The sequence below is a fragment of the Aethalodelphis obliquidens genome, unplaced genomic scaffold (assembly GCF_003676395.1).
Source record: "Aethalodelphis obliquidens isolate GAN/ISIS:26980383/991018 unplaced genomic scaffold, ASM367639v1 scaffold41, whole genome shotgun sequence".
NCBI classification, from domain to species: domain Eukaryota; kingdom Metazoa; phylum Chordata; class Mammalia; order Artiodactyla; family Delphinidae; genus Aethalodelphis; species Aethalodelphis obliquidens.
This window is the reverse complement of record NW_020837985.1, coordinates 13643317-13669889: the sequence shown is the minus strand read 5'-3', so window position 1 is coordinate 13669889 and position 26573 is coordinate 13643317. Positions and strand designations below refer to the sequence as shown.

The following is a 26573-nucleotide window of genomic DNA, read 5'->3' as shown; positions in this document are numbered from 1 at the left end:
CCACTGACATTCAGGGGCCCACAGTCTGTCCTGGACTCCTGTTTCCACTTACACCCTGCTTCCCTTTGGGAGGCAGCCAGCAGCCCCAGGAGGTGGGTGGCCCAGAAAGTGAATCCAGCCTCTGCCGTTTTATTTATTTGGATTTTTTTTTTTTTAACTTGAAGTATAGTTGACTTACAGTGTTGTGTTAGTTCCAGGTGTACAGCAGAGTGATTCAGTTATGTATATAACTTCTTGATTATCTATGTTATATGTGGTAGGATGTGTATATGTTGATACCAACCTCCCAGTCTATCCCTCCCCCCCACCCTTCCTCTTTGGTAACCGTAAGTTTGTTTTCTAAGTCTGTGAGTCTGTTTCTGTTTTGTAAATAGGTTCATTTGTATCATATTTTAGATTCCACATATAAACGATATCATAGGGTATTTGTCTTTCTCCGTCCTGCTTACTTCACTTAGCATGATCGTCTCTAGGTCCATCCATGTTGCTGCAGATCAGCCTCCGCCACTTTCTAACTGCGTGGCCTTGAGCGACGCCCTGGCCTCGGGTTTCCAGTCCGTGAAAGGGAGCAGTAACTCTGAGCACATGAGGCCGCCGTGGGGATTCCTTGGGCTGCACCTGCTGTGTGGTTGACGTTTGGTGAATCTTAACTGGATTCATGCACACATCTGTTCTGACTGGGAGGGCCACCAGCCTCGAGTGGATTAGCGGTAGGGCACATGTTTCTTATTCCCCCGTCAGGCCTGACGGTCACACGCAGGGGGTGATTAATAGCAATAATGCTCAGGTAAGCACCTGGACACCTGACGCTCAGCAGCTCGGGAGTGTGGAACGGTTTCATGTTTCCCCATCCGTGCTTCCAGGCCCGTTAGGTCAACACCCCTTTTCTTGTCCCTTAGCCAATCTTGACCAAATCAGATAACTTTTTGTTCACTTTCAGGTGCTGCAAGGGCTAGTCCAGTCTGTTCCAGTCTCGGAGTGTCATCCTGTCTTCACATTAAAGCTCTCTGCCCTCCCATCACTGCCGATGTTAACCATCGTCCGGAGGGACCTGGGTGGCGGAGGGGGCAGTGGGCTCTTTCGCTCCTTCTTCCTCTGTCTCTGGAGGGTCGGGGTGAAGATGAAGGGGGAGCTTGGGGGGCAGCAGGCCCTACTTCAGTGGCTGCAGGGGAGCCCTCTCCTGGCTGTCCTTGCCACCCACGCTTCACTGTGTTGCGGGTACCCAAGTGGTGGTTCTCTAACGGAGCCTCCTCGGCTCGGAGCCCCCCACCCTGGGAGATCTCTCCCCTGCCCCTTCCGCTTCTGCCCCGGCAGGCAGTGCCCTCTGTGGCTGCGTACCCGCTGGGGTCTCCTTGTTGTGCAAACAGCTCTCTCGGTCGGGTGCCAGCCCAATAACCCAAACCCAGCTTCCTTTGGTGATGTTCCTTTGACTCATGGGAAACTCCCTCATCCTCGCCGCATGGCATCCTGGGAGTGCGGGCTGCCCCTCCCCTGCCCCGGCACTGGCAGCGTTCCCATTGTCTTCTCCCCTGTTCACAGAGGGCCGAGCTCACATGCAAGCAGGTGACAGAGGTGAGGCCGGAGAGGTGGGTACAAGCCGGTGCCTGAAGGTCTGTGACGAGGACTCTGAGCCCTGTCGCGGGCAGTGAGGGGCCACGGCACCCACGAGTCTAAAGATCCCATTTGTGCGTCGGGGGCCTCATTTGGTTCTTATGAGGACGTGCAGGTGCTGAGGTCAGGGGCCAGCCTGAGGTCTGGAGACCACTCCCAAGGCTGTTGGTTGCAGAAATCCAAGACTTGACAGAGGCCTTGTCCTCCTTACCCCACCCGTCCTTCTGAGTGGCCGGCTCCATCTCCTTAGTCAGATCTCAGTTCAGACGTCCCCAACTCAGCAGAGACTTTCCTTTGACAAAGTGTAGAAACTGTCCTGCCCACCACGTCCCCTTCTATCCCATAACCCTGTTGTGTTCAAATCCATTATTACTCTCGGAAACCATGTGGGTATCTGTTCGTTTCTTGGTTTACTTTCTCCCTTCCCTCCTTAGAAAGTCAGCTCCAAGGAGGCAGAGATGTCGCCACACCCAGTGATTAAAACAACGCCTGCTGTCTAGTCTGGGACTCGATGGATAAATGCTTGTCGGATTAGTTAATCCGGCTGTGGGGAAGGGTGAAGGAGCGGGCAATGGCTTCAGCAGGATGATGTGCCTTTCAAGTCCTTTTGGGGGCCAGTTTAAGAAATCGCCTTTGTTTCAAGAGGAGATAGGGCTTGGGTTTCATTCACAGTTTTTAGCAACTGGCAGAGAAACACGACTGGCATCTGGCCTCTTCTAAGGGAAAAAAAGAACTGATAGGAAATATTTTTGAATTCCAAAGCATGCAGAAGGAGGTTAGGAAAACACATTTCTCACTCTATTTCCATCTCCTTCAATCAAGTTAATCCTGCGTCTTGGCAGCGTGGGGCTTAAGTCGATTCCACTTAAATCTGTGACGTCTGAATGGAGAGGACGTGAGGACTGGATGGATGCTCTTGCTGCTTCTCAGGACCGAAGGCTCCTAAAGGCCTGAGCTCTTTTCTTCCCTCCTCTTCCGTGAGACACCCAAACAAGTTCTTCCATTCTATAGAGGACAGAGACCAGTCCTCTGTGGTTAAGTTAAAAGGACACAGGATTTAGGACGACAGTGGCCTAGGACTAAATTGCAGTTCTGTAACTTCCCGGCTGTATGATTTGGGACATGTTTCTTAACCTTCCTGAACTTGAGATTCCCCAGTTGTAATAACCATTTTGTCACCTTGCTATGAAGAGAGAAAACAGTTCAAATGAAACAACAGCATGGCTCTGGCTACCGTTCATATCATTTGTGCCTTTGTATGTTCACCGTATCTGTTACCGCACAGCCTCCTGGATCCGCTGCCATTCTGTGGGTTTGGACATGTATTTTCACTGCCCTAAAAATCCTCTGTGCTCTTCCGGTTCATCCCTCCCTCCCCTCACACTCCTGGAAACCATGGATCTTTCTCTTGCCTCCATAGTTTTGCCTTTTCCAGAATGTCATATAGTTGGAATCATACTGTAAGTAGCCTTTTCAGATTGGCTTCTTTCACTTAATAATATGCATTGAAGGCTCCTCCATGTCTTTTCATGGCTTGATAGCGCATCTCTTTTTAGCGCTGAATAATGTTCCATCGTATGGAATACATACATACATACAATGGAATGTGTATTCCATTCCACAGTTTACTGATTCACCTCCCAAAGAATATCCTGGTTGCTTCTAAGTTTTGGCAATTATGCATAAAGGCACTATAAACACCCACGTGCAGGATTTTTTGTGTGGACGTAAGTTTTCAACTCCTTTAGATAAACACCAAGGAGTGTGATTGCTGGATCGTATGGTAAGAATATGTTTAGTTTTGGAAGAAGCTACCAAACTGTCTTTCAAAGTGGCTGCACCATGTTGCGTTCCCACCAGCAGTGAACGAGAGTTCCTGTTGCTCCACAGCCTCGCCTGCGTTTGGTGGTGTCAGCGCTCTGGACTTTGGCCATTCGAATAGGGGTGTCGTGCTCTCTCGTTGCTGTTTTAATTTGCATTTCCCTGATGACAGGTGATGTGGAGCATCTTTTCATGTGCTTATTTTCCATCTGTGCATCTTCTGTGGTGAGATGTCTGTTGAGATGATAGGCCCATTTTAAAAATCAGGTGGTTTGTTTTCTTATTGCTGAGTTTTAAGAGTTTATGGTGTATTTTGGATAACACCAGTTCTTTATCAGATGTATCTATTGCAAATGTTTTCTCCTGCTCTGTGGCTGATCTTTTTAATCTCTTGAAGGTTTCGTTTGTTCATTTTTAGCTAAAAGTATACCTCAGAGTGTTCTCCACCGTAAAAGTCACAGGAAAACATTGGATCAGGGGAAGAAACCAAAGGTACAGCAGTACTATAGCATGTGCACTTGTGTGACTAAGTGGTAGTAATTGAAAGTGAGGCTGACCCAATATGGGAAGGGGGACGCTTGACCTCTCTCCCTGCCCCGCCGCTGGCTGCACACTGCTTCCCCTCAGGGCTCTGTCCTCCACTCCCTCTTCACTTTTCCAGGGGGATCTCCAGCCCCAATTTCTCTTCCGAGCTCTAGACTCAGTCTGTCTTTGACTTCTCCACCTGGCTCTCTTCCAGGTGTCTCAGAGTCACTCACTGTGACGTGCCCGAGCTTACCATCCCCACTCCACTCAGTGACTGGCTCCCAGATGCTCAAACTGGCAATCTGGGCTTTCTTCCAGACTCTCTCCTCCCTCTGTGCCTCCACTTCCTGCCGGTCGTCTGGTGTCTTGGAGTCTGCAGCTGGACCACTTGACCTGCTACTGTCTTAGGAAAGGTTGTCAGCATCTCTTTTTGGACGTTGCACGAACCTCCTCATTGGTCCCTCTACCCCATCCATCCTTCTCAGCAGGGTTTTCTAAATCACATCAGTATAGGCCACTCCCATGCATGAGGACATCCACTGGTCCCAGGGGCAAAATCTGACCCCTTTTCCTGGGTCACTGTACAAGTCTCTCAACTGCCTTTATTGACATGAATTCCTGCCTTCTGCTCAAGCCTGAATTTTCACCATTCCTTTCACCTCTTTCTCTAAATAATTTATTTTTTGCTTATCCCACAGTGATACTGGAAGGGAGGCAGGCTGCTCCTGGTGAAAGCAACTCTTGTCCCCCAGCCTCCTCTCCACCCATCTTTCCTGGCTCAGATCAGGCGTTCCCTCCTCCAGGAAGCCTTCCCTGATTGTCAGGCCGGAGTCAAGTCCTTCCCTCTATCACAACACTGACCACATAGAAATGTAAGCATCTACTTGCTTGTCTGTCTCCACCATTAGGTCTCAAGGTCCTTGGAGAAAGTGTCCTAGTCCATGTGCCTGGCACTTAGTAAGTACTTGACATGCATTCAGGGCATGATTGAATTAGGGAATAAAACAGTAAAGGCCGTGGTACCCCCTGTGCAATCAACATCAGCTGAGTTCTCTGAGTAGCTCAAACTGACAGTTCTCCCCTTGATGTTGATAATGGCAATAATGGTCAACATTTTACTTTATAAAGGATTATCACTCCCATTGCCTCACGTAATCTCTCCCACAGATCTATGAAGTAGGGACTGTTGTTCCCATTTTATAGGTGAGGAAACAAAGGATTGGAAAATCACAAAAATAGTATGCCTTAAGACCCGCTGTGATCAGGTAGTGTTCTAAGCTTCTTTACATGTAGTGATGTGTTTAATTCTCCCCATAGCCAGTGACATAGATGTTATCCCCACTCGTACATGAGAGGGCTGAGGTCCAGAGAGGTTAAGTGACTTCCCCTGGTTTACACAGCGAGTCATGGGCAGAACTGGACTTTGAACACAGGGGTTCTGATATAGAAGCTTCATCGTTGTGCCAGCCACCCGGGAGCAGTCAGTGTCTGTGCAGAACCTGGGTACAGAAGGTGCTCGGTCTGTTTGGTGACTGAAGAGGGCTTGTTCCAGGTCACACAGGGCAGGGGTCTGAATCCAGGAGGTGGGCTCTAGAGCTTCCATAGAGACAGAAGCTACCCAGCTCCCTCTGCCCCCTTGACCAGCAAGCTTGCCTCACAGACAGCACAGCAGAGGCTCAGAAGGACCCAGCTCAGTGGCCTGGACACAGCACCCCAGGCTTTTATGTCGCCACCAGATTCCTGCCCACAGCATCGCCTGTCGCCTCAGCAACACATCAGTGGTGCCTCATTCCACGCAGTCCCCACCCCCCAGTGGGCAGCGGCCAGACCCTCTGAAGCAGACAGAGCTCGCACTCTGCCCGGGCTGCCCTCGCAATGTGCCAGATCTCATTTCCTCCCTCTAGATTGCTTTCTGTTCAGTGTCTTTTCTCCCCTACCTCTGAGTCCCTGAATAGGGAAGGCAGGTTACTATGGTGATGGGCCGGCTTGTGGAAGGAACTCAGCTCAGTAAATTAATTGCTGGACTTTTGGAGACTAATGGCAGAGCCCTGCCTCCAGGGACAGGGTGTGGCCTGCTTCGTGCCAGCTTGGCAGCCAGACCCTGGAAAGAGCTGGTGAGAGGGAAACGGAATCATGGTACCCATGCTTGTTGGGACTGCGCCTAAGGTGGTTTGGAGTGGGCGGGGAAGCTGACTGACGCGGATCTCACACTTGCCGCGCACCTGCTCTGGGCCAGCATCTGCGCTGCATGCTTTGTAGAAATTATTTCCTGTAACCCTCACGGCATCCCCTATGGAGTAGTGGTCCTTCCCGTCTTATGGGGGTGGGATGCTCATTTCTGGGGCTAACGAACAGAATTCCATACCAGGCCTGCCTCCTCAGTGGGCATTTTGTTATGAACACTCCAGTTATTCTCTTCTCTACAATATCTTCCAGAAGGTAGAAAAACAGGGAACATTTCCTGTCTCATTCTGTGATGCCAGCATTACCCTAATCCCAAATCAAACAAAGGCATTCCGAGAAAAGAAAAGGACTGATCAATATCTCTCATGAACAAAAATGCAAAAACCCTCAACAAAATATTAGCGAATCAAATAAGACAATGTATAAAAAGAATTCTAGGCCACGGCCAGGTAGGAGGGATCCAGGTGTGCAAGGCTGGTTCAAAGTTTGAAAATCACTTAATGGAATCCATCACGCCAATGGGTGAGGAAGGCCATTCTCTTTCCTCTGGGGGATGCATGGCTTGGTTTTTGACTGGAGCCTTTGCTTGTTTCCCACGTTGTTTCTGTGCTTAAGAAATAAGTGTTGCTCCAGCCAGATTCCCAAGAAGCCATGTTGTTGTTTGATTACAAGTGTGGGCCTGTGATTACCTGGGGCTGAACCCCGGCTGCTAGGTGTGAGGTCACGAGCAGTTTCCTAAGCCCTTTGTGCCTTAGTTTCTTACCCTGTAAAATGGGTCTCATGATACCTTTCAGATTAAATGACTTATTATGTATAAAGCCCTGGGAATAGCTCCTGGGGCTTCGTAAGCATGCGATATGTGTTAAAGGTTAGTGCTGGAAAGAGCGTGAACCTTGGCGTCATTCAGGCCTGATGGCAGGTCCAGCTCCATCTTTGCTGGCCTGGGTGCCTGGCGGAGTTGTCTGTGCTCCCGGATCCCAGGTTCATTTTCAGGAGGGTGGCGCCAACGGTACTGACTTGCAGAGAAGATGTTGCTAAAAGTTGCCTGGCTCACGACACACACGTGTCTCCCCAGCCTTTTCTCTAGAGAACCTGCCATCAGGACTGTGGATTTTCAACTCCGCAAATATTCCCTGGGACAGTGGTCAGCACAGACTGGCCCTAGGGGAGCTTCCATTTAAGCAGGAGCCCACACCTGCTTTGGGGGGGGGCAGGAGCTTCCAGTTAGGAATATTTCTGCGTCCCGTGTATCTGCATTCACACGCAGCTCTGCCCTTCACCAGCAGGCTGTGCTGGGGGCGCCTCCCCTCGTCTCGGCCCCAGCTCGCTGGCCTGTGAAGCGGAGATGCAGGGCCCGCTCCGTGGGGCTGTTACCGAGATGGGATGTGTGGCATCTACAGTGTGGAGGCCCTCCAGTGATGCCGGGTTTTACCCCAGGTACCAGGCACCCTTGGACGGCGGGTGGGCTGAGGAAGCAGGTATGGGTTGGAGTGCCAGCTCTGGCTCACGTCAGTGATGTGGCCTTAAGCTTGGGCTAAGACTTTACTTGCAGTTTTACTGATATTATTTAATCTCTACAATGACCCCCCTGTGACAACCGGCTACGGTAGGTTTTGTTATTCTCTCCACTCCTCAAGTGAGGGCGCTAAGGCAGAGAGAGATTAGGTGTCTCTCTGAGATCGCAGAGCTGGTGAGTGACCGGGATTTGTACCACCAGGCACTCTGGTTTGAGGCTCCACCCTCCTGACCACCCGGCGAGCTCTGCCCCCATCTACACTAGAACCGACGGAAGCTGCTTCTGTCTTTTGGGCGCTGGTGGGTGATGGAGATGCGAGAGGGCTGAGTGTGCTGTGTTGCCGCCCGGGATGTGGGGTTGGGCCGGCCTCAGCCCAGGTGTGGGGATGCTCCTGGGCTATTCCAGAATCCGCTGCCTGCTTCTGTGGTCAGGCCAACTGGTCTGCCTTCAGTAGCAGGAGGAGCTCCTGACATCTCTTCTTCTTTTTTTAAAAAATATGTATTTATTTATTTGGCTGCACCGGCTTTTTAGTTGTGGTATGCAGGCTCTTTCGTGCGACATGCGCGTGGGATCTAGTTCCCCGACCAGGGATCGAATCCGGACCCCCTGCATTGGGAGCGTGGTGTCTTAACCACTGGACCCCCAGGGAAGTCCCTCTTCTTCTTAGAAGGGCACTAATCCCATTACGGGGCCACACTCTCATGACCTCATCTAAACCTGATCACCTCCCTCAGGCCCCACCACCAAATACCATCACACTGAGGGATAGGGTTTCAACATATGAATTTGGGGGACATAATTTAGCCCAGAGAAAAGGGCCTGAACATACATTTGTAGGAGGCAGGCGAAGAGAAGGGGGGTGGGTGGGAGATTGCCAGGAGGGACCACTCAGCACGCCCCTAGCATCCACTGGGTCCTCCGTTCCCCTCAACTCTCAGCACCGTTCAGTATTCTGTGGATGCTGTGACAAATCAGCCCAAACTGAGTGGCTCAGGACAGCACAGACTTATTATCGTAAAGTTCTCAACTGAATTGAATTCCAGAATGGGGCTCACTGGGCTAAAATCAAGGGGTTGGCAGGGTTGTTCCCTTAGAAGCCCGTAGGGGAGAATCCCTTTCCTTGCCTTGTCCAGCATCTAGAGGTCACCTGCATTCCTTAGCTTGTGGTCCCTTCCTCCATCTTCAAAGCCAACAATGGCCAATCAAGTCTTTCCCAGGTTGCCATCACTCAGGTTCTGACCCAGACTCTTCCCTTTGTAAGGACCCTCGTGATTACACTGAGCCCGCCCAGATACTCCAAGTTAGCCGCCATATTTTAAGGTCAAGTAATCAGTAATCTTTTTTTTTTTTTTTTTTTTTGTGGTACGCAGGCCTCTAAGTGTTGTGGCCTCTCCCGTTGCGGAGCACAGGCTCCGGACGCGCAGGCTCAGCGGCCATGGCTCACAGGCCCAGCCGCTCCGCGGCATGTAGGATCTTCCCAGACCGGGGCACGAAGCCACGTCCCCTGCATCCGCAGGCGGACTCTCAACCACTGCGCCACCAGGGAAGCCCAAGTAATCAGTAATCTTAATTCCACCTGTAACTTTAATTCTTCCTTACCATGTAACGTAACATATTCACAGAGATTAGGATATGGACATCTTCTATTGCGTTTATTGTGGTAAAAAGTAAATAACGTAAAATTTACCATTTTAAGTGTGTGATTCAGTAGCATTAATTCCATTCAGATGTTGTGTAACCATCAGCAGTATTTCCAGAACATTTTCATCACCCCAGACAGAAACCCTGTAATCATTAAGCAATAACAGAAGATGTCTTTCCATGTATTTAGGTCTTCTTTAATTTCTTTCAGCAGTGATTTGCAGTTTTCAGTGTGCAAGTCTTGCACCTCCTTGGTTCAATTTATTCCTAAGTATTTTATGCTATTTTTTGATGCTATCATAAGTAGAATTATTCTTCTTAATTTTTCTCTGGATTGTTCACTGCTAGTGGACAGAAATGCAATGGATTCATTTTGCAACTTTGCTGAATTCGTTTATTGGTTTTAACAGCTTTTGTAATTTTTAGGCTTTTCTATATATAGGAACATGTCATCTGACCTTCTCCTGAAATGGTCACACGGCAATCCCCCTTCTGTCCCCATGCTCCCATAACCCTCCCCATTTCCCTCTGCCGGTGTCATTTTATCCTACTTTGCCCTGGCCTGTGTCTTACCTGTCTCCCAGGTGTCAGTGAGGGAGGGTTTGTTGTCATTCATCTGCCTGCCCTCAGAACCTGGCACATGAGGGCCACTGGTAAATCTCTGTTAATGAATCAGTCAATGGTCAAATCTATAAGCTGTTTCCTTTTCCTGCATGTTGGAGTGAGCAAATAATTTAGCTAATAAACCACATGGATCAAAGAAATGCATAGAAAGCAAGAAGCGGTGTCTGTCCAACTGAGTTAGCAAAGATCAAAGGAATGATGCTACTTCTGTGCTGCCAGGTGTGTGATGAGAGGGGCACCCACACACGCTCCCACACTGCTTGAGGCAGTGGAAATGGTACAACCTTGTTGAAAAGAAGGTTGACAGTTCATATCAGCGTCCTTTCAGAACCCATAGGACACCCTAAGTATTTTCCCACAAACCTACTGTAAGAAAATAATTAAATAGGGGCAAAGACTTAGGTACAAAGATGTCCTCTTGTGACATGTTAAACAAATGAAACAGCCTATTAATGTCTAAAAGTAGAAAATATGATCAGAATAATGATGTTACTGTAACAGGCCATAGCCTTAGGGAGCCGATAATGTGGGGCCTGACAGGTCCTTAACATGAATTTGCTAATGGATGGATGTGGGGGGAGGGCTGGATGAATCAGTGACCGGGAGGTAACACTGGGCTTTGCTCTTAGAAAGTCACACCTTTGGCTGTGTGAAGAGTGGAGGAGTCTGAGCAGTGGAGACAGGGGGGAGGCTGGGTCTGGGGAATTCCTCCCACATGAGGCCCAGAGGTTACTTCCTGCAGCTTCTCAGCTCAAGGGCCCTCCTCTAAAGGCGTGTCTTTCTCCACACAGGACATGTTCCAGTAGACCCTAACGGCGTCTCTTCCTGGCCCAGAAACGCTTGTTCCCAAGCACGAGAGAGCCATGGGCAGCCTGCACGGGAGCGTCGTGGCCCATCTCCTCTGGATGCTGCTGCTCTGGAGTGGGGACAGCAACTGTCAGGCCCAGAGGGCAGGTGGGGCTGGAGGCTGTGCCAGGCTGAAGACAGAGCTGTCTGTGTGCGCGTCCGTGCGTGTGTGGGTGTGGGCCTCGGGGTGGGCTAGCGCCTGTGTGTGAGAGAGTGCAGGTCATCACAGGGGAGGTGTCAGCTGTCCCCCAGCTGGTGTGTGTCATAATCAGTCGTGCAGCTGGGGCGTGTGCATGTGTGTGTGAGTATGTGTGTGAGAGTGAACACACACCTTTTTCTTTTTTTTAATTGGAGTATAGTTGCTTTGCAATATTGTGTTAGTTTCTGCTGCGCAGCAAAGTGAATCAGCTATACGTACACATATATCCCCTCTTTTTTAGATGTCCTTCCCATTTAGGTCACCACAGAGCACTGAGTAGAGTTCCCTGTGCTATAAAGTAGCTTCTCATTAGTTATCTATTTTATACACAGTAGTGTGTGTATGTCAATGACAATCTCCCAATTCATCCCCCCTCTTTCCCCTCTTGGTATCCTTAAGCCTGTTCTCTATACATGTGTCTCTATTTCTGCTTTGCAAATTAGTTGATATGTACCATTTTTCTAGATTCCACATATAAGTGATATTATATGATAGTTGTTTTTCTCTTTCTGACTTCACTCTGTACGACAGTATCTAGGTCTATCCACGTCTCTGCAAATGGCACTATTTCGTTCCTTTTTATGGCTGAGTAATACTCCATTGTATATATGTACCCCATCTTATTTATCCATTCCTCTGTTGATGGACATTTAGGTTGCTTCAACGCACATCTTGTGTCAATCATAGAATGTGTTGAAGGTGTGTCTCTGTTGAGTGCATACAGGGTCTGGGGACAGTGGGCAGGTTAGTGCCCTGCTGTGTTGTCTGGCTCTGTGAGGATGTTGGACCACATCCTGGGGGACGTTGGATGCCCTGGAGTCCAGCCAGAAGAGGCGGCTGGGACAGTGAGTGGACGGGAAGTGGGGAAGTTATTGTAGCAGAGAAGGCCCGGGAGGGAGGGGGTGAGAAGTGACAGGAGGGTTTACCCACCTGTCTGAGGGCCTCCTGGGAGAAGTCACTGTCAGTGGGGGACATGGAGAAGGGGTCAGGGACCTGAGCTGGTCTGGTCTGTATCACAGCACCCAGCCCAGAGCCCACGCACTGTGTCCACGGCACACAGCTGGACCAGATCTCAGGGAGAGCGCCTGTCACTATACGGCTGGGTGTAAAATGCTGCCCCCATTTTACAGATGAGGAATTGAGGTAACAGATGCCCACTACTGTATATAAAATAGATAAACAACAAGGACCTACTTATAGCACAGGGAACTATATTCGATATCTTGTAATAATCTATAATGGAAAAGAATTTTAAAAAAGAATATAGATATATACATCTATATGCATAACTGAATCACTTTGCTACACACCTGAAACTAACACAGTATTGTAAATGGACTATACTTCAATTTTGAAAAGTGTTGGAAAAAAAAAAGAGAGGCTCCTATCCCCCTACCTCCATCCCCGTGAGGCTGGGGGACACAAGAAGTGCTGACCAGAGCCAAGCCCTTTATCCGGGGCCTCCCAAGAAGACGAAAAACAAACAACAGACCCCAGAGGCTTCCGTTTCTCCATCCATCGTTTTACAAAGTTCTGCTTTGCCTGAGCCTCACAAAGGCCGGCTGTCTAGAAAGACAGTGACGAGTGTGGGCGTCCTGGTTTTCATGGGAGGAATGTGGGGCTTCCTAGGAGCTTTCTGTGTCCCCTGGGATGACCCCACGTGCCCAGGCGATACCCAGTATTATCCAATTCAGAAGTGGGAAGGCCCAAGGACCTTCTGTCCGTGCCCTCATTTCACAGAGTGGCGGCCCAGGGGAAGCAGTCGCCTGCCGGGTCACAGGGCCCTTACCTGTGGCAGAGCCGAGGCCAGAAGCCAGGACCCTTCCCACCACATCTCTCTTCATTCTCACCTGCCCAAGACCCAGCCTGTTCCCTGGCCTCCAGGAGAAAGTGGCCCCTTGGCGAGACCTCCTGCACAAATGAACCTTCTGCAGCCTAGAGGATTACAGCCGCAGGGCGGGCCCTCCCCGGCGCGTGCAGCAGCAATTATTCTGATCAGGCCGGGACATCACTGTCCCAAAGACAAAAGGATGACCTTTTGTGTCAAGAAGAAACACTCCCCAGGAATTATCTCTGAGTCCACACATCTGGGCGGACACACTTCTAAAACTCTAATCCTGTTAGGGGATCCATCCTGCGGAGGCAGGGATTCATTTCAGCGCCTCAGCGGATCGGACCTGGATTTTAAAAACTAGAGGGGAAGGTAGATGTGGAAAATTCAAGGGAGGCACTGGCTCAGGGCAGGATAAGAGGTATTTGTGTGTGTGTGTATAAATATGCCTAGCTTTATTTTTCTGTTTTTTGAACTTAATGCATTGCTTGTAAACACAAAATCCGAAGTACAAAGGAATACCATTCACTCGTGGTTCTGCTTGCCAGAAATAAGCCATGTTCCTTTTTGTAGCTTCTCTCCTGAATACACAGTTGTACACAGAGACACACATGCTTTTCATACCCAACAACAGAGTGGAAAATGTATCCACGTTGGTAAATAAGGGCTCCTGTAGGGCCCGGCCACGACTGTCGTGGCTTCCTGGCATCCCACTGAATGAGCACAGGAGGAGGAGTATTTAAGTAGTTCCCTATGGGTGATCATGGAGGTGGTCTCCAGAATTTTGCTTGGCAGCGCTGCCATGAACTTCCTTATACATCTTTATTTTTTTCCCCTTCCATTTATCTGCTAGTTTGCTTCAGTGAAATCACAGAATCTGGAATTGGTGGATCCAAAGATACCCTCTTCTGTAAAAGGCTTTTAGGACCCTGACAATGGGGTGACAAACCCCATGGCCACTGCTCGAGCCCACAAAGGCACTCTCCTTACGCTCTCACTGGCTACCATGGTCTCTCTGACTTTTGCCAGTTGGACAGTTTAACAAAGTGGGATTCTTTTTCTTTTTTTGGTTTGTTTTTATTTTATTTCCACTAATCAGATGTTTGTGCCAGGTGTTCCCAAAGCCTGATCAGTTGCTGCTGTTGGCATGGCCGAGACTCAGATTCCAGAAAAATCGAGACAAGGGCATTTTGACGGTTCCCCTGTACACTTGTGCAGCACTTTGCAGTTTAGAAGATACTTTTCCTCATATTATCTAACTGTGAAATGGGGACGAACAAGCTCTCTGCACAGGGCTGCCCTGAGGATCAGAAATAAATTATATAGGGCTGCATTTTGTTTCATCAAAAGCATCACATAGCTTATATAAAATTTATATTTGTAAAAATATAAGCATATTTTTTATAGAGCACTATAGAGCTTCTAAAATATATGAATGCAGTCTAACTTACGTGATTTCTAATAATGAAATACTTTTAACTGTTTAACTATCTGACAAGAGAGGACTGGCTAAATAAATTATGCTCATCCCTGCAGTGGAATCTCTGCAGCCATAGAAACCGGCATTATCACACTGGAAATGGGCTCCCAGAGCCTCGCTGGCTGCGGTAAAACCAGCTGATATATCAGTGCGTCTGGTACAGGCCCACTTCCATCGATAATTATATGGAAATAGCACATAAATAAATACACCGTGGGCTAGCAGGAGTTATCTCGGAGCAGATGGAAATAGGAGCGTTTAAAGATTTTTTGATTGCCTTTTCTGCCTTTTCTGAAATGGGTGTGCATTATTTATAGTAGGTTTGAAAGATAATGAAGTCACTTTCGAACCAAAATAATGGGAATAAAGAAATGGGTACGGTAGTGTTCCATGATTGTTACTCACTTATATAAATATATATATAAGCTATATATAAAACTATACATATTTATATAACATCCATATATTATATAATTATATATGTATTCGCTTATATACATACATAATTATATTATATATAATTATGCATATGATATATTTTATATATCATTACATAGTGTATTATATATAATTGTATATGTTATTCACTTTTAGAAATATATATAAACTATAATTATATAGTTCTATATTAGTATATTTTATATACAATTATATATGGTATCCACTTGTATAAATATACGTATTAGCTATATATATAAATATATATGTTAACTATATCTATAGGCAGCTGAACCTCACAGCAACCTCGGGGAGACTCCCAGTCACGTGACCTTTAGGGACCCAAGGTTGGGGCTTTAAGGCAGCAGCCGAGGCCCCGCTCCTGCCGCCCAGCGCGAGGCCTAGTGGGCGGGGCTTGGAGGCAGGTCTGCGAGACCCGGATGACCACGCCTCCCGCCGCCAAGGACCTTGCCTTTCCTGCGACCCAGCGGCCCCCGTCGCGCTTCTTGTCGCCCCTGCAGGTTGCAAAACTGTCCACTACGACCTGGTCTTCCTCCTGGACGCCTCCTCGAGCGTGGGCAAGGAGAACTTCGAGAAGGTCCGGCAGTGGGTGGCCAACCTGGTGGACACGTTCGAGGTGGGCCTGGACCGCACCCGCGTGGGCGTCGTGCGCTACAGCGACCGGCCGACCACGGCCTTCGAGCTGGGCCGCTTCGGCTCACGGGCCGAGGTCAAGGCGGCGGCGCGGCAGCTGGCCTACCACGGCGGCCACACGCACACGGGCGACGCGCTGCGCTACGTCACGCGGCACAGCTTCGCGCCGCGGGCCGGCGGCCGCCCCGGGGACCGCGCCTTCAAGCAGGTGGCCATCCTGCTGACCGACGGTCGCAGCCAGGACCTGGTGCTGCCCGCCGCCGATGCCGCGCACCGCGCAGGCATCCGCATCTTCGCCGTGGGCGTGGGCGAGGCGCTGCGGGAGGAGCTGGAGGAGATCGCCTCCGAGCCCAGGGCCGCGCACGTCTTCCACGTGTCGGACTTTGACGCCATCGACAAGATCTGGGGCAAGCTGCGGCGCCGCCTGTGCGAGAGTGAGTAGGGACCAGCGCGCGGGGCGGGGCGGGACCCGGCTGCACCGCAGAGCGGGGGCCAGAGGCCACCCGGCCAGCTCAGTAACTGAGAGCTCCCCACCCCCAGTCCGGGCCCATCACCCAGGGTCCTGACCCGTGGGCCCTGCGTCCAGGGAGGCAGAGGTGGAAAGAAAATTAAAGAGAGCTGGGTCCTGAACCCCGCCCAGTCTGAGATACTCGGAGACTGCTTACGTCTCTTGAGTTGCAGCTTCATGTCTGCAATGGGGACCATCCACTGGCCTCCCAGGGCTGTTAAGTCAGAAAAGGTGCCTGCAGAGGCCTGGCCAGAATATCTGCAGGCAGAGCTGAGAGATGTCGGGTCCTGCGCCTCTCCTGAGGGGTTGCAGTGAGAGGTCATGGAAGAACGGGGGCACAGACCGCCTTTGGGAACTGCCCGAGTCAGTCTGGGCAGGGCGTGACACGGTCAGATCTTTGTGCAGAATGGAATGCTGGCAGGACAGCGGAGTCCAAGGAGCCCGCTGCTGGTCCCAGAGGCCAAGGACTCTTGACCTCGTGCCCTCTGACATCACCCGCGGCCTCCGAGTCATTTGCCTGGAATCTTGACTGTGGCTGGGGATGGAGGATGGAGAGGAAGGAGTATGTGGGCAGAGGGGCAGACAACGGGCAGAGATCCAGGGGCCCCTGGGGCTCAGACCTGGACGGCTGACCTCTAGGACCCTAGTGGGGTCATTCTGAGGCCAGCCCCCTCTCCAGGATAGGAGGGGTGAAGTGAGTTTCTCTTGTGTCAGCCTTTCTCGAGGTTCAGCCTCTGCCTGCTTCACTGGGGTGATGTTTCCTCCTTGCTGGGTAACTTCCGCCTCCAGGGCCCAGGCAGGGGCAGGGAGCAGAGTGTCAGACGCTGTCTTGCCGACTTCTCTGGGGGACTGCACCCTGGCTGGGGCAGCCCAGAGGGTCGTACCTGAGCAGGGGCAGGGGCCTGGGGCGGTGGAGGAGGGACTGGCAGTGGGAGCAGCCGGCCAGAGAGGCAGGTGCCTTGTCCCAGGGATGGGCCGGGCTTGCAGCTAACTCATATCTGAGACTGGATGCCCTCGGTTTCTTTACCACTTTGTGGCTTTTTCTCTGCTTACTTATTCACAGATCCTTACTGGGGGTCTCACGTTTGTGTGGCCTGACTTCTGAGCCTATAGAAAAAGATAAGACACAGCACCTGCCCTCAAGGCTTTCCTAGTCTAGATGGCGGGAAAAGACACCAAAAAAGGAATGTGATGGGTGGGGTCCTGCTGTGGTTTGGTGGATGGTGACCCTGAGAAGAGGGAGGGCTTCCTGGAGGAGGTGACACTTAGACGGTTTAGAAGACAGAGCGCGAGCTTCAGGATGAGCTGGCCGCACTTGGTCAATGAACTGGAAATGGCCAGAGGAAAGGAGCAGAGTGGAGGATGGTGGCTTTGTGTGATGGTCAAGGCCTAGATAAAGGAGGGCCTTGTGTGCAAGGCGAGGCGTTGGAGGGTTCCGGGCAGGGCGTGACGTGGTCAGATCATTATGCAGAATGGAATGCTGGCAGGACAGCAAGCAAAAGGGAGCCCCTTCACAAGACTGCTGGGGAAATTCAGAGCATGGTGCTGGGGTGGGTGGCACATTGACGCCGAGGCCCATTTTACAGATGAGGAAATTGGTGCCCAGAGTGCTGAGAGACAGTCGCCTAGTCTACAGTGTGCGATTCATGGGCCATAGGCTTCCTCAGTGACTTCATTTGACCCTTATTACAACCTTCTAAGGTACAGATGCTCTTCTTTTTGCTGCTGAGGGCATTTAGAATGCTGAGATCATGGGCTTCTGGGCCCTCAGCAGTAGGCCGGAGAGGTGGTGGGGCCGCACTGGGGAAGAAGAGAAAGGCAGAAGGAACAGCCGGGCAGGGCCAGGCGAAGGCTTGATCTAGGTGCATATGCTCAAGAAGTCCGGGCTGACAAGAGCCAGACGCTAGGTCACGGGCCTAGCCAAGGGGCAGACATCCAACGTGGTGGCTCAGGGTCCATGAGCACCCAGCTGCCATCCCAGAGCCTTGATCCAGGGACCTAGGAAGCAAGGCTGCTTCTAGACCCTACCCTCTGGCATTTCGTCATCCTGCCAGCCTGGGTTCAAACTGGTTCTGCATCTTGGCAGAGCAGAATGTAGATTTTAAAGAACTTCTGTGCCCAGGGGATGGTTTTGGGACTGCTTCTGACAACCCTGGAGAGGGCAGACCACTGAGTCACGTTGCCCGGTGAATACAACGGCGGGGCTGGGCACAGAACCCGGGCCTTCGGCCTCCGCATGCTGGCCTCATGCCCCTGTGCCCCCAGAACACAGATTTCAGCACCACTGACCTTGGGTCTGAGTCAGGGACGATGATCACAGGTAACAGAAAACCCCACTCTAACTTGCTTAAAGAGTAAAGCAGGTCGACATCACACAGGATGAAGAGACCAGAGGCCAGGCAGCCTCGAGCGGTGAGACCAGGCCCTCTCACTGTCCCTGTTCCCAGGCTCTTCTTTCTCGGTGTTAATTCTGATCTTGGCTGATGTGTGTGTCGGGGTCCTGGCAGTGACCAGTGTTGACTGAAGAGATGCTGATGGGGGTTCTCTTTAGGGAAGATTGAGGTCACCGAGGGACGCCGAGGCACTGGGAATCAGTAGCAGGAGAAGCCAGCTGGCAGCAGGGATGGAAATGATGCTGGGGCCCGTGGGTGGGGAGGGGCTGCCCGTCATGAGCTGTAGTCGCCTCACCTCAGGGAGGAACATGGCTGCCCACTCAACCATGACCCAGAGGGAGCGGGAAATGAGCCCCTGCCTCACTCCCTGCCCGCTTGGCTGGCATTTCCCGTTGACCTGACCTCATCCGACACCAGAGGGGCCGGGTGATACGGTGACAGGGGCCAGCCTCCCGGGCTCAGAGCAAGACAGAGAAGGAGAGCAGGGGTGTGGGAGGGAAAAGGAGCTGCCAGCACAAGACAGCTCTGAGTGACCTCAGAGTCGCGAGAGTCCTTGGACCAGGAGAGGAGAGGGTGACCCACAGGCCCGGGTTCAGTCTGACTGGACGCCTGTAGGCCCTACGACGGTTCCCAGCCCATCGCTGTGGCCTCCGAGTGGAAACAGGCTGACTATCTGGGGCCTAAACCACAGGACCCTGCTTGACGCTGGGGAGTGGAGTTAATTACCACCTCTCCTCCCTCAAGGAAAGGGGACTGACCCAGGCAGAAACACCAGGGGCTGTACCCACGGGGCAAGGGCTGCAAGACCCAGCACACCACACATCCACCGGGATAACATTAGGAGAAACCACCATCCTCTCTAGACAGGCTTCTCCGAATGCCTGAAAAGATGGGAGATTCGAGTTATTCTTAGTCATCTGAAGGGAATCCGTTTTGTAAATACAGCTGTAGGCTGAGAGGGTCTGCTCTGTTCTGGGGACAGACGAAGCAACATCTCTGCACAATTGCTTCAATTAGAAACAAAGCAAAACAAATAACAGAGCGAACAGTAGCATAGTGGAAAGCACGTGGTAGATCAAATCGAGGAGCATCACAGCATCCAAACAGCTAGCAGTCTTTTGGCCCAGGGAGGGCACCTATGGGTGACTTCACAGCCTGAATCAGAGCCGTTCTGACAGCGGCTTCACACTCAGGATCTGGGAAATCGTGGACTAACAATGTGGGGTTTTGGTGTCGTGATCAGTCCACCCAAGCCCCTCGTTCGTTCATTCAGCAGCCATAGAGTGTTCACGCTAATCCGTTCATTCATCCAACTTCAGCCCAACCACGTGTTGTAAGCATTGGTTCAGTCCATCCATCCGTCCGTCCGTCCGTCCGTCCGTCCGTCCGTTCGTTCACTCCTTCATTCAGCAGTCGCACACTGAGTGAGTCCTCTGCTGGGCACACGCCAGGTGCCCAGGATGCGTGATGGGTCTGGTCTTCTTTTTCCTTGAGAAGCTTTTATCTCCTGGAGGCAGCAGGGAAGTGACAGATTATTATACCGTAGACTGTGCACACTGCTTACCACCTGCCACTGGAAATTTCTGTTAGTTTATCTGCCTAGGAGCTGCCTTCACATATAAGAATATAAGTTTCATGAGGGAAAGTCTGTTTCTTGTGGTACCAGCACCTGGAACAGAGCCTGCTATGTAGGAGGAGCTGCCTAAATATCGTTTAAAAGAAATCGAGAGCAGCGGCCCGGAGTTAGCTCTGTGCTCCCTGCTGCACTTGTGGCGCTGTGCACATCAGAAGCACTCACGCAATGATCTACCGCCTCCCACATGCCAAGAATATTCAGCAAATCTGAACTCATAGCCAGCAGTAACTGAGTATTTCACTTGTGCGTATTTTGGTTATCAGAGACAAACAGTTGGATTTTCTTTTTCCCCCTTTAAAAACAAAACCTTGGGCTTCCCTGGTGGCGCAGTGGTTGAGAGTCCGCCTGCCGATGCAGGGGACACGGGTTCGTGCCCCAGTCCGGGAGGATCCCACATGCCGCGGAGCGGCTGGGCCCGTGAGCCATGGCCTCTGAGCCTGCACGTCCAGAGCCTGTGCTCCGCAACGGGAGAGGCCACAACAGTGAGAGGCCCGCGTACTGCAAAAAACAAACAAAAAAACCCTTTATTTTATTTTTTTAAACATCTTTATTGGAATATAATTGCTTTACAATGATGTGTTAGTTTCTGCTTTATAACAAAGTGAATCAGCTATACATATACACATATCCCCATATCCCCTCCCTCTTGCGTCTCCCTCCCACCCTCCCTATCCCACCCCTCTAGGTGGTCACAAAGCACCGAGCTGGTCTCCCTGTGCTATGCGGCTGCTTCCCACTAGCTATCTGTTTTATATTTGGTAGTGTATATATGTCCATGCCACTCTCTCACTTCATCCCAGCTTACCCTTCCCCCTCCCCGTGTCCTCAAGTCCATTCTCTGCGTCTGCATCTTTATTCCTGTCCTGCAATGGTTCTTCAGAACCTTTTTTTTTTTTTGATTCCATATATATGTGTTAGCATATGGTATTTGTTTTTCTTTTTCTGACTTACTTCACTCTGTATGACAGACTCTAGGTCCGTCCACCTCACTAAATAACTCGATTTCATTTCTTTTTATGGCTGAGTAATATTCCATTGTATATATGTGTCACATCTTCTTTCTGTTGATGGACACTCAGGTTGCTTCCATGTCCTGACTATTGTAAATAGGGCTGCAGTGAACATTGTGGTACATGGCTCTTTTTGAATTATGGTTTTCTCAGGGTATATGCCCAGTAGTGGGATTGCTGGGTCGTACAGTAGGTCTTTAGTTTTTTAAGTAGGTTTTTAGTTTTTTAAGGAACCTCCATACTGTTCTCCATGGTGGCTGTATCAATCTACATTCCCACCAACAGGGCAAGAGGGTTCCCTTTTCTCCACACCCTCTCCAGCATTTATCGTTTGTAGATTTTTTGATGATGGCCATTCTGACTGGTGTGAGGTGACACCTCATTGTAGTTTTGATTTGCATTTCTCTAATGATTAGTGATGTTGAGCATCCTTTCATGCGTTTGTTTGCAATCGGTACATCTTCTTTGGAGAAATGTCTGTTTGGATTTTGAAGGCTGGTGAGGGTCTGGAGGAGGCAGGCTGGGATGGGCTGAATCTTCTGATGACAGAACAGATGCAGAGGAAGAGGACCCTGACCCGACTCCCTGGGCTGTGAACAGCACTGAGAGAGTCTGCTGTTCTCTGAGCACCAAATGTTTTGAAGGCTGATGAGGGTCTTTGCATTACACTCTCACTCTGTCCCCACCCAGCCCGGTTGGCAGGGCCGGGGGCTGGGTGTCCCTGCTGACGTTTTGCACGTGGGGAAGCCACCAGTGCTCTAGACCCGTGCTGGCCATCACATGCGGGCACTGACCAATCTGGGGCTGGTCTGAACTGAGAAGTGCTGTGAGTGACATACACGCCAGATTTTGTGGGCGTGGCATGAAAAAGAAAGCATCTCATGCATATTTTTTATATATATTGATTACATATTTAAATGATAATGTTTTGGAAATTTAGGGTTTATACAATATATTCCTAAAATCAACCTCACCTGGTTCTTTTTACTGTTTAAAAATTGCGGCTTCTAGAGTATCTAACTTTATGTGTGAGGCTTACCTGTGAGGCTCTTCTCCACCTCTGCTTCCTCCTCCTTTGCCCTTGTTCTTCTTCTGTGATGCTGGGGCTGCAGACGGAGAACGGAGGTCTGATCGCTTCTAGAGCCCATGCTTTCCAGGCAGCCTGGCTACAGAGGGAGGAGGGGCAGTTCTGGGGGACAGAGGGGAAGCTGAGTCCCAGGTCAGTGCACAGGAAGTGAGGGGCCAGTGCGGCGGCCCCGCTCCTAAGGCAGAGGCTGGGGTCTGGAGGCAGTGGCTGGTCTGGCCTGGAAGCCCAGCTGGGAGTGACCGTGTGAGCAGAGGAGGGGTGACGTGGGGACAGGACCAGGCCTGGGGTGGGGCAGCGCTTCTTCAGGGTGGCCATTGCAGAAGCTTCTCTTTGTCCAGATTGCTGCTGGACCACCCGGGGGCCTGACCTGTCCTTGTTCTCGGCCTCAGGGTGCCGTCGTTCACCACTGCGTAGAGCAGAATCCCTGGCACGTCCTGCTTCCTAAGTCATGGCTGCACATAGGATGCCTTAGTGCTGCCAGGTGATTTTTCCCTAACACATGTATGGCTTGCCCTGTGTGTCCATCCGTTCTCCGAGTCAATAGGCACAACACTGACGTTGGCGTTCAGACCTCAGCCACTCCTGATTGGTCGGTGACGCGGCTGGCTGGCTAGGCTCTCTCTCCGAGGAGGCCCCGCTGGCAGGGAGCAGAGCCGGCTGTTCCACCCCATTCTATTTGACCGCAGGGCCTGAGTTCTTTCTGGTCACTGTGGATGTTCAGGAAGCATCTTTAAATCCACCATGGCGTTGAAGCCTCTCCCCAGCCCCCTAAGTCAGTTCCTGCTTTTTCCTCTTCTGTTGCTGGTGGCACTGAGGGGCTGAGAGGCTTATCCGGGATCACAGGCAGCCAGGCTCTCAACTCTTCACATAGCTCAGAACCTGCTGCCTGCGAGTCTGAGTTTTTTCACGCTATCCTTCCGTAATCCTATTGGATGCCTAATTATTGAACCCTCCCAGTGCCTGGCCCAGGCCTGGCTCACGCCCGGTGACCAGTGGCTGTTTGTTGAAATGATAAATGAAGCTCACTGTACTTGAAGAAATCGTCATCCCTGTTCCGCAAATGAAAGATTCTGCGCACACGTAGGAGGGGAGCATCGACAGCAGCGGTGGCCGCCACGCGCGGCCGTGTTGTTAGAGATGCAGCTTCTAGCGTCGCCACTGCCACGGCCTCACCCGGTGGCCTCCCCTGAGATCTGCTCCGGCCCGTGGCTCACTGTTCCCCGGCCTTGGGCTCCTCCAGGGAAGCGCCTGCGTGTCACGGCATCAGTTCCTGCCCCTCTGTGACCTGATGAGGTTCCCAGGGGACTGGACCTTAGCCCGGCTTCCCGCAGAGCCCGGGGCGGAGGCGCAGCCCCGGAGCCTCGTCTGTAATTAAGAGCTTTTTCTACCCCAGGCTCAGTCGTGGCCACGAAACAGCCTTTATATAGCTGATGGTGTGGCACTTGGTGAGCTTGTGGCAACGCCAGCGGCCGCAGCTGGGGGAGCCTCTGCCTGCTTCTATTTTGGGGACACTGTTTGGTGGCCCTGACTCCCCTCCCCCTGCCCCTTAGCCCTTGCGTGTTAGTGTGGACGAGGGCACAGAAGTGGCCCCTTGTGCCTCTCTGGTTCATGACACAAAGCCTCCCTCTCTCTCTGTGTGTGTGTGTGTCCATGTGCTGTTCCAGTGAGTTTTGTCTACTGGATGCAATACTTTCCATGATGACACACACACACACACACAGAGGGAGAGAGAGGGAGAGAGGGAGGGAGAGAGAGAGAGAGAGAGAGAGAGAGGGAGAGAGAGAGGGAGAGAGAGAGAGGGAGAGGGAGAGGGAGAGGGAGAGAAGCTTGTTTGGTGTGAGGCGGGGATGGATTTTATGGTTCTCCTGCAGTTCACACTGGAAGAACGTCGGCATCTCTACCCCAGCCACGCATTTTGAGAGTGCGTGACTCTGCGTGTGTCCCCCGCCACTCCGAGGAGAGTCTCAGCTTCCTGTACTGGTTAGACCCGCTCACAGATTCAGCCGCTGTGATCCTAAGTGAGGTCAGTCTGGGGGCGGGTGCTGAGATTCCTTGAGAGGCTCTTTCTTGCTTTTGACCGTGGCTGTCACAGACCACTGCACCTCCAGATGAGGGAATCGTTAGGTTCGCTTGAAAATTTGTTCTATGCTTTTTTCTTCTTGTAGCAGAAAACAGTTGGAGTAAATAACACAACTTATTTGTGTCACTGGGACCAGGCTAGATAGACCTTGCAGGACACCAGCTCACAGCGGTGCAGGTCTCGGGGTCTCTACTGCACGTTGGGTTCTTTCTTCAGCACAGATTGTTTGTTCCCCTCTTATCTCCCAGACGTTGTTGTGAGGCAAGGGGATCACGATGGTGAACGATTCATGCGATCCTGCTTTTAGGGCAATACTTTCCAGAAAGGAAGGGAGATGGAAAGGAAACAAAATCGAGTAAGCAGGAAGGTGATTTCATAGCGTGGTAAGTGCTTTGAAGGGAGTAAAGCAGGGCCGTGTGACAAAGGGTCTCAGGTGGGAGGGTTAGGAAGGCCTGAGTTCATCCAGGAAAAGATCCACGGGCCCAGAGTTCCAGGGAGAGGCAAGTGCCAAAGCCAAGGGCCTCAGGAGCTGTGGTCCTGATGCTGGAGGAGCAGATGCTGGGCGCCAGGCTGGGGGCAGGGGCAGTCACAGTGCCCACGAGGAGAGCGTTACCACTGCCACTGTTGGGGGCAGATGTCGAGGCTTAGCTCTGCAGCTCAGCTCTCCCAAGTCCACCTGCCAGGAGGAGGCCAGGAATCAGACAGAAGCAGAGCGCACCTCAACCCCCTGGAGTAGTCTGTCCCCTCGACGGCCCAGAGATGACACCCACGGGGAGCCTGGGGCTGGCTGTCGGCATGTCTGGGTGGCGTGTCCAGCCTGGGAGTTTCTTTGGGTCCGTCTCCCTTAGGACCTGAGTCTCGTAGTCATCAGAGAGGGGACAGCCCTTGTCCCCAGTGACCAAGTCTTCCTGTCCCCACCCCTGTCTCCATCCCCACATCCCTCTGCATGGCCTGGAGACTCAGAGATAAACTCAGCACACGCATACGTGCGTGCGTGCCTATGCACATATGCTACACACACACACACACACACACACACACACACACCCCAAATCGTACATACCCTCTCTCACACACACACACACACACACACACACACGCACACCCCACAAATCGTACACACACACACACACACACACACACACACACACACACACACACACACACACACACACACACACACACACACACACACACACCCGTATCTGGGAGCACACGTTCCCACGAGGCGACCCGCCCAGCTCGTCCTCTGGGTGGGCCTGAAGCCCGGGCAGAATCAGCGGCCGCCTCCGCTGTGGGTTTGGAGCTGCCACGCGGATGCCTGTGGCCTGGCTCTCAGGGCCACACCAGCCTCGGGAAGCACGGCTGGGGCCCCGCCCTTGGCCCGAAGGTCACTGGGAGCGCCTTCCGGGTAAACTTGTCATGACTGAGGTCACCCCCTGGAAATAATCATCGGGTTACTTAATTCTGATTATGTGCTGGGGAATTTTATTAGAAAATTACTGAAATTGAGGGAAAACTAAAAACCACCCGTGGTTAATTTTTCATTTGTGTACATCAAGGAAGAAGAAATAGTCTCCCAGCTCTGCCCAGCCAGGCCCAAGCCTGACAAGGCCCCTGCCGGACTCCTTTCTCTGCTACATCTGCGTGACCCCCTGTAAAACCCCAGCTCTTCTGCCTCAGCCTCTGCTGATCCAGGGGGTGCGGCTCATCTCGTCCACACTTTCTAACCCGTGTGTCCCGCTCCACGTGAGGAGCAGGTACCCTCGTGTCCTGAGTTCTCCCCAGCCTGCCCATCACTCTCTCTGCTTCTGGGTTCTGGTTTCTCATGGCGGCAGCACTTTTAGTACTGAGCTCCGTGTGGATTTGTCCTGACAGGTAGATTCCCAGAGGAGGTTTGCACGTGCACCGTGATTCCCACAGTGCAGCCCGTGGGCTGGCGGCGGAGGCCGTGGCGCGTGCTGGTTCAGCCCCAGGCCTGGAGCGGCCCAGCCCTGCCTCTTCACCCTGGGTGAAGCCTCAGGCCAGTTCCCTACCCTCCTTCTGCCGTTGCATGTTCATTGGTACAAAGAGGATGATGGTGACATTTCCACCTTGTAGAGTGTTGTGAAGATCTAAGAGTTGAGACGTGGAAAATGCTTAGCACAGTGGTGGCCCTGAGCACACGCTCTACAGCTGTCTGCTCTTACCATGTTCCTTTGTGGGTGTGTATGATTTTTATGTATGTCTATATTTTCATTTGTCGCTATCTGTATGTGTATATGTGTATGTATATATTACTTTTCAGAAAGGTGACAGAGTTCATACGCTTCACTTAAGGCAGTATTTCTCGACCTCCTTTTGAGGGAACCTATACAGTAAGTCTCCTGCATACAAACAGGTTCCGTTCCGAGAGTGCGTTCGTAAGTCCATTTCGTTCGTTAAGTCCAACAAAGTTAGGCTAGGTACCCAACTAACACAATCGGCCATACAGTACTGTACTGTAATAG

General features: G+C 51.4%; 1 protein-coding gene across 1 annotated transcript in view; it reads left to right on the top strand.

Annotated features, from left to right (window-relative positions):
- Nucleotides 1-26573, top strand: part of COL22A1 (collagen type XXII alpha 1 chain) — a 260806-nt gene that overhangs the window by 10178 nt on the left and 224055 nt on the right. The window contains exons 2-3 of the mRNA XM_027132542.1: nt 10714-10876; nt 15238-15804. Of these exons, the coding sequence (XP_026988343.1) occupies nt 10786-10876; nt 15238-15804 (658 nt within the window). The 5' untranslated portion in view covers nt 10714-10785. The remainder of the gene's footprint in view (nt 1-10713; nt 10877-15237; nt 15805-26573) is intronic.